We start from the raw sequence: 12,720 nt of genomic DNA on the forward strand, positions 1-12,720 counted from the left end.
TACTGCTCCAGTTACCAACAACGTGATAATACAGTAAATGTGTGTGTGAAGTGAATAAAGAGGTAATCATGGCATTTTGCTAGAACTATAACAGCAAGCTGTCAGCAAGATGGCAAACAACCACACTTCCTCTAATGTCGGAAAAGTATTACCGTAAAACGTGTAGAACATGCTCCCTTCCGTAAAACACCCAAAGTGCTAACACCAGATATAATAATGAATTTTTCTACTTATCAGCATTACTGTGTATGACTCATCTTTGTTATCTAGAATCTTCTAGCACTGATCTGTAACTGGCAACAGCCACGAAACTCTTAGAACAAGAGTGAGAAAGTGACATTTTGCTTAGAAAAATGGACTGTGGTAGCCAAATTTTACCATAGAATATCATTCTTACTTCATATTGCACCTTTAAAATGCCGAAAAGTACTCAAACCTTCTTTACATCATTAGTGTTGACAAGCTCTTAATAGTGTATTTTAGTTGAAAACAGCTGCTGAATTGAGTGTCGCTCTAGCTGCCCTTGAGAGATCAAAGGGCGACTTCTGCTCTGAATGTGAGGCAGCGATGTCCATGTGGGAGCTTGAATCTTAACAAGTAATTAATAGGAAAGAAAAATATTGGCTGTTTCACGCAGAGATATTGTATTGCTGGCTGCAGTTCTTTTCATACCTCAAGTCTCGTGTGACTACAGCCCTGCAGGTTTTCAGTGGAATTGGTAATTCAAACGATAAGAGTCACACCTCCAACATACGTTATTTTGTGCCCTTGGCTGAAAATATGGCAATGCGAGTCTGCGAGTGTTTCACAGAGAACCATTCAGAACACAAAAGGGATGACTGCCTCTGCTAAGTTTGATCTAAATCATTAAAGTGGAACATACATACTGATATGAATCTCAGATAATGACGATAAGCAAATGACGCCTGCCGTCCACTTTATTAGGTTCACCTGTACAAGAGCTTGTCACCACAAATCAGCCAATCACATCTAGACATGGTGGCTTAAAATGTGACATGGCGTGTGTTAGGGTTGACGAGATTTGCACCCACAAATATCTTTTAGTTTTATAGTTTACACAGAATTGTCCTTAAAAGCAAAAGTCTGAGGAGAACAGATAGAATGGATCTAGGTGATGGAAAGACAGCAGCAGCTCAAATAACCACAGATTTCAACCAAAGGTCTGTAGAGCAGCGTCTCTGAACAACAACAGGTTGAACCAGATGGACTACAGCAGTAGAGAACCACAGCCGGTCACTCCTGTCAGCTAAGAACAGGAAACTGAGTCTAAAATTCACAAAGGACCACCAGAGCCTGACCATGATGACCAGGAGAAAAAAAAAGTTTCCTGGTCTGATGAACCTGGATTTCAGCTGCAACATTCAGATAGTGGGGTCAGAATTTGATGTGAAAAACCATGAAAGCATAGATCCACCCTGCTTTGAGTCAATTGTTTGTGTTGCTGGTGGTGTAATGGTGCTGTGGAGATGTTCTTGGCCCATTTGGACCTCACCTAAGCTTTATTCAAACACCACAGCTTACCTTAATTTTGACTTTGACCCTGTTCATCCCTTTAGTGGACCAATCTCCTGTTGCCAACTTCCAGCATCAAGTAGCATCTTTGGGATGTGGTAGAGCGGGAGCTCCACATTGTGAATGCTGCTGTGATTCAAACGCCTTGTTGAGTCTATACTACGTAGAATAAAGGTAGATCTGAAGGCAGAAGGGGGTCCAACTCTAGTATCACGGTGTCCCTAATAAAGTGGCCAGTAAACGTACATGGAATAAGTACTTAGCCAAAGTTCCTCTCTGGCTGTGTTTCATTTTCTCGCGGCACAAGTTGCTCCGTGATATCAGCAGCAGTTACATGAAACAGACATTATATGAATGCTGCGAACATCATGACAGACTCAGGAAGAGACAAGGAGTAATGGAGGAGACGGGGGGTGAGGACAGAAGGTGAGAAGTGGGGACAGATAAATGATGAGGGGTAAAAGAAATTTAGAAGAGAGGCAAAGAAAAGCCAAAGAATGAAGGAATAGATCAAATGAAGAAGAGGGAGGGGCTACAAAGGTGTGTAGTATTCCAGGGTGAAACCATCATTACTATGAGCAATGGTAGCAGTCACTGGCCATTACCCTAGCCATCCACTGTCATAAGCAGAACATTTTTCCAGCCTGGCCTGCATGTCAGGGGGGACAGGCTCAGTAGGAGAAACAGGCTCCTGCATGTTGAATATGTCCTCTCTGCTCTCTCCCTCCCTGCGAACCATCTGGTGCTCACTGCGTTGATGCTTCATCACTAGGAGGAGGAACCTGTCAATAGACTCTGAACGTGATCAATACAATCTTTTGGAGCGTTCCCGTCCTTGTCCTTTTTATACCTGACACTCCCCTTTCATCCCTTGTCCCCCACACAAAAACAGTGAAAAGAGCCGGTGAAATATAACGACACTACCCGCACTGTTTGTGCTCGTAAATCTGTCTAATGATTTTTCTACGATGTAAGGTGAGCTGCCCGAGATGACACCCATTCAATACGCGGCCGGCGCGGCGTGTGACAGTGCAGCTGAAATGAGGGGCGGCGAGCGAGGTTTAGATTAGCCTTTTTATAGCAGAGTGAGTTCTCAGGCGCTCTATCAGAGGTGAGAGTGAGTGACGGGCCATTCTGCTCACTGAATACGGTCATGATGTGGGCATTAAGGCTCACTCCTGGCAACAGAAAAAAAGGTTCACGGGGAGGCTGAATGAATGTATATCATGAAGTCAGCTAGCAAGCTCGTTGGTCTTCCTCTCTCAGTGTGTTGCTCTCTGTAGTTCTGCGACCCACTGCATCGTGAAATAGCCTCCATATGGGGGGGAATTCAAAGCACAAGTAGGAGTCACACACACACCTCCTGCAGTCTTAGTAGCAGTTTGTCTATACAATCATGTTCAGTTTAAATGTAGGAAGTAAATATTCTTCATTATCAGCTGTTTAAATCTTTCTAAATCTGCTTTTGTGGCAGAAAAGGAAATAAGCTTAAATTCCCTGGTATCGCCCATTATTTTTTGTACATTTAGAACCAGACACCATTGATTTATGCAAAGAGGAGTGCAGCTCTTGATATTAACATACAGCCAAAGGTAAGGCTGAACATTTCAGAACTCATTTCTTGCTGTGTTTGCCCACCACGCCACACTGGAATGGAATTGTGACTTGAAATATTATTTTGAGCTAATCCAATATTCTATTTGTAAGGTTTGAAATTGAGTTTAAAATGTCAATAACACTTCAAAAGCTAAGCTGTTAACCGAATTTACGCCCCGGGCTGTGTTCTGTTAAGCACAATTTGCAAAAAAAGAAGAAGGAGACGAAGATGCATTCGTGCAATCACATTGCTCTATCTATGTTTGGTGGAAATGAGTGCATAATGGGAAGAAGCTGAGAGGACAGATTAATGCATCTTATCCCTCTGTTATAATAACTTGATGACATTTCAGCCCTTTTCGTGATGCGTTTAAGTCGTGATATAAAAATGGAGCTTTAAAGTTAGCAAAAAAACTCATTTGTAAACTTTGTGAGCTCTAAAGTAAACAAAGCCACATTTTTGTTTGCAGCCAAGCTGGCCTCTGTAGATGACCTCTGGCTGTGCTCCAGGCTGCTTAGGTTGTGTTGACTAAAGACAACAGGAACAGAAGCTGTGCTGTGACGTATTGTTATGAATAAGAGGTGATATGTGTGACATATCGGGGTGTCTGACTTGCCCTGAGCAAAAAACAGGGAGCACGATAGAAAAATATAGTGATTTACAGTTTTAAAATAATTTCTTCTGTCAGAAATAAACAGAAAGGCACAAATAATTGGACTGTTTCCTAAAGTTAAAGCCTTATTGATGAGGCGTGGGGAAATTGTGAGTGATCGCACGTATCAGCTCTGTACAGCTGCGTGTCAGCGTACGTCTGGAGCATTTTGTTCTTGGGATGCTGTAACTAAGCCCAGTTGTATGTCTGAACCGTGCCGGTCATGCTCCACGCTGTCGGAACAAATGAAGTCAAATGGAGGCTTAATTACAGCGATAAGTTGTTGCCCTGCAGCTAAAAACATCTTCTCACCCAACAGCTGGGAAGAATTTTCTTTCACTTGATGAATCCATAATTGGGTCCGGATTTGACTGTCAAAGAACATTTTTAAAAATTCATCTGAGTACAGCTGGGCCTCCCATTGTGTCTTTTACCTAAGGGTTTGTGGGATGGTGGTGTTCTTTGCATTTTTATAATTTAATACTGACTGTAACGTCCAAATAAATACGCCTTTAAAATGCATTAACCATAGTTACCATTCAGATCTTATGTTATTGTTCATAAACCACAATAAGCACCTAGTCCAACACGGGACATTTAATGAGTCGTAACGCTTGAGTCTTTGCTGATTGGATGGTTAAGCTTTTAGCAGCTGGAATAAAAGTAGGAACCACCTCAAAAGAAGACAAGATGCTTTACTCCATGTGGTTCTGTTGAGCACTAACTGTTCCTGGCATTCTGGAGAAATCCATTACATTTTCTCAGAAACTTTTGCTTCTTTTTACAAGTACACAACATCCGATGGGTGCTGCTGGAAAAATAAGTTGGAGAACAAAAGTTAAGGTGGTGATTTGCTGGACGAGTGGTGGTCTTGAGCTAAGAGGCCTGACAGCGTTACAGCTTTTGAGAGTAATTGTTGTAATTAGACGTAGTAAGCAACCTCAGGTCCTGTGGTCTCTTTCAAGTTGCTCTCCTGTGAGAGAGATTTAAAGACCAGCATGGACGAAGCTAAAGCTAATGCAACAAAGTAAAGGCATGAAGGTACGCAGAGATGGGGCATCAAAAACAGAGGTGGTTTTTAACAGAAACGAGAAAAGTGAATTAAACTAAAGCGTTTTAATTTAAAAAATGCATTTTAATTATTCAAATGTCACTGTGTGATATGAAACAAGACCCAACTCAGCTAAAGTTTATAATTACAAACAGATTACACCTGCAGAGGGTTCCTGAGCCTGTAAATGGTCTCTGTCTAGTAGAATTACTGAAATAAATGGACTTCACACCAGATTCTAATTTTTCCAGGTTCACTTGTTTGTATAATTGGGTGTTTTTATTAGAATTAACACACACACACACACACACACACACACACGCACGCACGCACGCACGCACGCACACACACACACACACACACACGCACGCACGCACGCACGCACGCACACACACACGCACGCACGCACGCACGCACGCACACACGCACACACACACACACACACACACACACACACACACACACACACACACACACACACACACATATATATATAATCCTCAAAAATGACAGTAGAACAGGCACAATTATGATCTAGGACTTAAATTTAGTAAAACCAGAGCAGGCGAGACATATTCTGAGAATGATCAAGAACACTAACTGGTTCCAGTTGGAGGATGATAGGAAGATAAAAGATCATGACGAGGAATTAATGATCTGACGCTTGAGCGTTGAGCAGACCTTCCTTACATGGGAAGTCCCGCTGTCATATCAAGAAGGGGATGGCTGCAGACTAAAGCTTTTTAACTATTAAAAAAATGCAAGCCTGCAGCGGCTATTCCAGCGTGGTCTCCATCCTGATCACAACGACCTCGTTCCTTGCTTCCCCTGATGCGCGTAAACATCCGGCCATTTAACTCCCCATCAGCCGATGACAGCTTTAACACACCTCTCTGCTTAATGATAGTAACGCAATCGACGTTTAGATGGTCACTCATCTCAGAAACATATAATAAACTGACAGAATTGTTTAGAAAATTATCAGAAAGATTTTAGAGTGTTTCTGTTACTTTAAGACACGTTTGTGATTGTTTACAGAGTAGTGAGAACACGGAGCATTTTCCCAGCTGCAGCCAGGTGCCTCTCCTTCGTCTGACTACTTTCATAAACTACTGTTAGGGCCAAAATGTATTCTGTCTGGTGCTTTCAGCGCTGCACAAATGTTACATAAATGTTAAAAATACAGCTTACCTCCACTTCAGCGATCAGATATGATTTTATTTTTTTAAAAGTTAAGAGAAGAGGCTGATGTGCTTCCCAAATACTGCATTAGTCCAAACAAGGCAATTTCTTCAAATTATTCTGTTTTAGTAGCCGTTAGCAAAGCACTGTGCATTGTTGTGTGCATCAGTGATATTCAGTCTGCAAGGAAATCATGCAGTGACAAAGGTTCCTTACATGAAATGCAAGCTGTGATTAAATGCGTTAATTTTTATATGCATCATTTTTTCCTAAGTAATTGATCAAACTTTCTTATTTATATATATATATATATATATATATATATATATATATATATATATATATATATATATATATATATATATATATATACAGGGAGTGCAGAATTATTAGGCAAATGAGTATTTTGTCCACATCATCCTCTTCATGCATGTTGTCTTACTCCAAGCTGTATAGGCTCGAAAGCCTACTACCAATTAAGCATATTAGGTGATGTGCATCTCTGTAATGAGAAGGGGTGTGGTCTAATGACATCAACACCCTATATCAGGTGTGCATAATTATTAGGCAACTTCCTTTCCTTTGGCAACATGGGTCAAAAGAAGGACTTGACAGGCTCAGAAAGGTCAATAATAGTGAGATATCTTGCAGAGGGATGCAGCAGTCTTAAAATTGCAAAGCTTCTGAAGCGTGATCATCGAACAATCAAGTGTTTCATTCAAAATCGTCAACAGGGTCGCAAGAAGAGTGTGGACAAACCAAGGTGCTAAATAACTGCCCATGAACTGAGAAACGTCAAGCGTGCAGCTGCCAAGATGCCACTTGCCACCAGTTTGGCCATATTTCAGAGCTGCAACATCACTGGAGTGCCCAAAAGCACAATACTCAGAGACATGGCCAAGGTAAGAAAGGCTGAAAGACGACCACCACTGAACAAGACACACAAGCTGAAACGTCAAGACTGGGCCAAGAAATATCTCAAGACTGATTTTTCTAAGGTTTTATGGACTGATGAAATGAGAGTGAGTCTTGATAGCCAGATGGATGGGCCCGTGGCTGGAATGGTAAAGGACAGAGAGCTCCAGTCCAACTCAGACGCCAGCAAGGTGGAGGTGGAGTACTGGTTTGGGCTGGTATAATCAAAGATGAGCTTGCGGGGCCTTTTCAGGTTGAGGATGGAGTCAAGCTCAACTCCCAGTCCTACTGCCAGTTTCTGGAAGACACCTTCTTCAAGCAGTGGTACAGGAAGAAGTCTGCATCCTTCAAGAAAAACATGATTTTCATGCAGGACAATGCTCCATCACACGTGTCCAAATACTCCACAGCGTGGTTGGCAAGAAAGGGTAAAAAAAGAAGAAAAACTAATGACATGGCCTCCTTGTTCACCTGATCTGAACCCCATTGAGAACCTGTGGTCCATCATCACATGTGAGATTTACAAGGAGGGAAAACGGTACACCTCTCTGAACAGTGTCTGGGAGGCTGTGGTTGCTGCTGCGCGCAATGTTGATGGTGAACAGATCAAAACACTGACAGAATCCATGGATGGCAGGCTTTTGAGTGTCCTTGCAAAGAAAGGTGGCTATATTGGTTGCTGATTTGTTTTTGTATTGTTTTTGAATGTCAGAAATGTATATTTGGGAATGTGGAGATGTTATATTGGTTTCACTGGTAAAAATAAATAATTGAAATGGGTATATATTTTTTTTTGTGAAGTTGCCTAATGATTATGCACAGTAATAGTCACCTGCACACACAGATATCCCCCTAAAATAGCTCAAACTAAAAACAAACTAAGGACTACTTCTAAAAACATTCAGCTTTGATATTAATGAGTTGTTTGGGTTCATTGAGAAGATGGTTGTTGTTCAATAATAAAATTATTCCTCATAAATACAACTTGCCTAATAATTCTGCACTTCCTATATATATATATATATATATATATATATATATATATATATATAAACTCATCATTAATTGATGTTTGTATAAATTAAACAAAGATGTTTGCACCATCTGAGTTTTTCCTTCAGTTTGTGATTAAATGAGTCTAGACTTCTCCTGGTGCCACTGCCTCCTCTTATTGGCCAGCATCCAGACAGCTGCCGCCATCATGCTGTCTGCTGTTCATGTTGTCTGTGGCAGCTCAGCCAGAAGACAAGACCTTTGGACTCATAGCTGTTTTTGGGCCCAGGCCAGAGCATCTTAGCTTTGGAGGTTTCCTCCACCTGTTGTGACTTACAGTTCTTTGCCTCTTTCATCTTGTCCATTTTACTCTTGTGGACTTTTTCCTGCATTTCTATTCTACCTAGAGATTTACACAAACCCTGTCTTGTTTTGTGTTTTGCTTTTTGCATTTTAAGTTGCTAAATCTTCCCAGCTTCTTCATCTTGTTTACTAAAGAAATTTATTTTTTTCTAATGATCTGACTCAGATATCCATGTTGTCCTTCAGTGAGGGAGTCTCTTTAAAAATGATTGTTGCCTCCACAAACTATCAGATCCATACATACAAATACACCTTCAATAACACAGTCGCAGCACGTAGATGATGTTCATTCAGCTTTCATTTCTTTTTGAGCTCTATTGCTTGTTTGCAAACTTCCAAGCAGCATGCTGATAAATTGTACCGCATCTATTGATTAGATCTCCTGGAAGGTTGTCCTGGAAGTGCAGTCTTGTTGCTACAGATTTCAGATTTTCTTATTTCTTGCTTACAGCGAACCTCAGAGTCATCCCCACAACACCCTGACTGTGTTTGTTAGGATCAGAAAGCAAAGCTATTGCACACTGGAGGGTTTGTCTCAATCACACCGAATGGCTATGAATTTTAAATGTGGGATTAGAGCCCACAAAGGAGCGGGCACATGGGGGAGACCCAGTCAGTTCAGTGCTAATTTGCTTTTTTTTTTTTTTTACAAACTGCTTCTACAACACATTGTTAGCAGGGAAGATGAATTGCTTGTACTTTAGTATGTCAGTTGTTCCCCAGCTCAAACCACAGCGGGTACAAATGGGTTCTCCAACAGAAAATGATTTAATCATATATATATATATATATATATATATATATATATATATATATATATAATAGAAGTAAGATATGCTTAATGTGGCATTGGAGCTTAATGTTACATTGCAAAGAAACATTAGGAAGAAAAACACATTTCCTTTTATATCTTATTTGAGTGTCTTAGATCCAGCATGTCTTAGATCATTAGAAATGCAAAAGCAATAGCAACTCAACTCTGCTTGGTGCTACAAATATTTTGTTCAGTCAACTGCTTAAATTTATAGTAGGCTGATGACATAAAACAAACTCTTGTGTACAATTATTTAGCCTCCCTACCTTTAAACTCTGACTGACCTCTGAGGTCTGCTCCTAAATAGGCAGACGTTTTCTCCTAAAATCAGTTGCTGTTAAAGAGATCTTTCAGCAGAGTGAGAAAGGAATATTTTATCTTTGTTAGAAAATGTTCTATCAAAACCTTAAAGGCCAAGTTCACTGATAAACCGTTTTTTACCAGCTGTTTTTGAAATACGATCGGTGACTCTGAGTTTAACATGAAGACTAAATGTGAAAATTGTTTTCTACCCCTATTTCCTGAATTAGCTGCCAATAAAAATAGATGGTGAAATGCTCAGATTAGAAAAAGCCAGTTAACTGTACATCCCACAAAAAAATTTGCATTCATGTTCTCACCCTACTTGGCTCACGGCGAGGAAGTCTGTTGTTGATTTAGCATCCTGGAGAGAGCAGTGCACGCCTCATCTAGTAGAAGTTGACTGTTAGCATTAGAAACTCTATAATATGGCAGAACTCCTTCTTCCATCAACGTTGCAGAGCTAACAGAGTCAGTGGTAGTGTTGTGTTCATGTTAGCCAACTAGATGTCAGAATATCAGGAAATAAGACTCCAAATTCTGTTGTCTTCTGCACTGAAATCATATACTTAGACAACCCATGGACTGGCGCTGACTAGTGAAGCTGCTGCAGTGGCTGGCCGCCATCTTGGATGGGTCCCAATTTCCCCGCAGTGCATTTATATCTACTGAGGAAGGTGCTTACTCAGCTAAAAACACATTTTATTATGCTTTTCCACAAAATCAGACATAAAGTATGGCATGATAGTTAAAATATAAATATAATTAAACAAAATAAATTAAAATATAAAATCCCAACAGGCAGGCTAGAACATTCAATGGCAATCTCATGTGATCATTTTTCAATAGTATGCTGTTGTTGCAGTCGCAGGCTGCACTAAAACAAACATAGTTACCATATTTTCTGGACTATAAGTCACACTTTTTTCATAGTCTGGCTCGTCCTGTGACTTATATACCAAAGTGACTTATATACCAAATTATGTATACCGCGCTGCCGCAGGCCGACTCCGGACCAGGAATGAGCTCCCCTGTCCCGCCATCACCCGCTGGAGACCTTTGCGCGCTGCTGCGGGCCGGCTCCGGTCCAGGTTTCAGCTCCTCTGCCCTGCTGGGAAAGTTTCAAGCACCGTCATCACCTGCTGCAGCTTGTGGCGGGGTGCTGCGGGTGCTCTCCGCACCCGCTGGGAGGGTTTGGAGCACCACTATCCTCTGCTGGAGACCGTGGTGCGCTGCTGCATCCTGATTGTTTATTCTGTTATTGTTACCGGTACTTTTGCTATGTGAAATGCTTGGTCTCAGATTTTGTAAGAAAAATAATAACATTTCCCCCCACTTATTGTCCAGTGCGACTTATATATGTTTTTTTCTTCTTCTTTATACATTTTATGGCTGGTGCGACTTATACTCCGGAAAATGCGGTACTCACTCTGCTCAGACTCCAGTTGGGTTTGGAGAGTGTGGAGCTGTTATGCTCTTCAGTGTCCAATGGGGCATCTATGTTGTCATGTCTTGGCCAACTTCTACTTCCTGAAACAGGAGCGCCAGAGCTTTTTTTCCACAGAGACCATATAGAGACCACTGCAAATGTATTGGAATGAAAACGAGTGAACTTGTGCTTAAAAACTGTGGGGCAGCTTCTTAATAAAAGACTAAATACATCCCTCAATCCAGAGCATCAGTGTAATCTAGCAATAAAAACTTTTACTTCTAATGTAACTGAGATGGAATAACAATTTAAAGTTGTCTCTGTTTTATTTAGTTGACTTTATCCAAACTGTATCCCCACATGATGAGAACTGTCTGCTTGGGATAATAAACTGTTTTCATCCTTACTGTTGTTTCAGGTGGAGACATGGAGGACTCATCTCCATATGAACCTGTAGCTCCCAACAGGCAGCCAGACGTTTCCCGCTTGGCCTCCATCTCTTCAGGTACGTGTCACAGGTTTGATCTCGGCTGAGATCAACTCTCATCATTGGATTTCGTCAGGGTTTCATAGCAAATTCATATAAAAAAAACAAAATGTTGATCTTTTCCTTCTTGTTTTCTTGCAGTAAACTGATTTTTTTGTGTTTGAACAAACTGCTTTATTGTTCATTCTGTCCTATGATATGCACTAAACATCAGGTAGTAAGACACACTATGCACTCTGAGTATTGTGCCAACATTTCTCCCAACCATTGATTTAGCCTTCAGTTTGATTTCTTCTTTGGTTTACTAATTAAACAGCCCAGCAGAGTTACAGCCAGCTATTTAATCTACTGGTTACCGTTGGTAATGTATCACAAGTCAGAATTGCTGTCCTCATTTTTAACCATCAGCTGCAATAGTTAATGCATCACAAAGATGCAAGTAAATTTAAGGAATGTGATTAAGCAAAGGGTGCCTGTTCAATGCCAAACAGATTCAGGAAAATTATTTTATCGTTCAAAATTTTCCAAAGAAAGCTCGTATTTTTGTTTCTCAGCACATTTTTGTTTTCTCTCTGTGTATGGCTTCTTTAAACAAAACTACACTAAAACGCTTCAATTTTTTAAATCTTCAGAACAATATTTGCACATCATTTGTAATTGTTTTATAAAATAAGATAAATTAAACACGAGCACATGGGGTTTGATTGGTTAAAGGGATATTTTGCAACTTTTTTATATTTGTAAATCGTTTTCTTGAGCCAGTATGTCTTAAACAGTGGTTCCCTAAAGCCTAATTTATACTTCTTCATCAGCTCCATGAGGGAGAGACACGCATGGACAGACAAAGACAATTTGTCCTCAAACTTCTCCGTCTCCTGGGGAGTGTTGCAAAGCAATTCCCCACCAGGACAACAGAGGGCATAGCGCTTTTCTGTGGTATCCTGCCATGTATCCAGTCCAAGATGGTGTGTTTATACGTGTTTTTTGTATTTAAAAGACTTTTTAACACGAACAAATTTACCACTCATCCTCCTCCTCCTCTTCACGCACTCACCACCTCTAAACCCACGTTTCCCGTTATTTCCCTAGAATAAAACGCTTGCTGCGTATTTTTTCACTCCTCCAGTCACGGGGGGGTAAAATGTTCATATTTTTCAGAGTTTTTCCACGAGGTATGGTTCAAGCTTCTCCGTGTCTGTTACTAGATATCCTCGACTCTCTTTAGGTTTTTGAGGGCACAATGGCGGCGCTGTAGACGACAACGGCATCCTGACCAGTCACAAGCTTGCGCTCTCCGTCTCGACCGACGACTGTTTAGAAAAGAGTGCTCGACTCTATCCGTCCTTGCGAGCCTGTAGGAGAGCCCTCGTTGCGTGCACAGACGGAGAAGTATAAATTAGGCTT

At 40.9% G+C, this 12,720-nt stretch overlaps 1 protein-coding gene across 1 annotated transcript in view; it reads left to right on the forward strand.

Moving 5' to 3' along the window:
- The window catches only part of LOC107393789 (GDNF family receptor alpha-2), a 73,214-nt gene that overhangs the window by 8,140 nt on the left and 52,354 nt on the right, over nucleotides 1-12,720 (forward strand). The window contains exon 3 of the mRNA XM_015972394.3: nucleotides 11,248-11,334. Coding sequence (XP_015827880.3) covers nucleotides 11,248-11,334 — 87 coding nt within the window. The remainder of the gene's footprint in view (nucleotides 1-11,247; nucleotides 11,335-12,720) is intronic.

This window comes from Nothobranchius furzeri, chromosome 17, assembly GCF_043380555.1.
Source record: "Nothobranchius furzeri strain GRZ-AD chromosome 17, NfurGRZ-RIMD1, whole genome shotgun sequence".
Classification (NCBI taxonomy): Eukaryota; Metazoa; Chordata; class Actinopteri; order Cyprinodontiformes; family Nothobranchiidae; genus Nothobranchius; species Nothobranchius furzeri.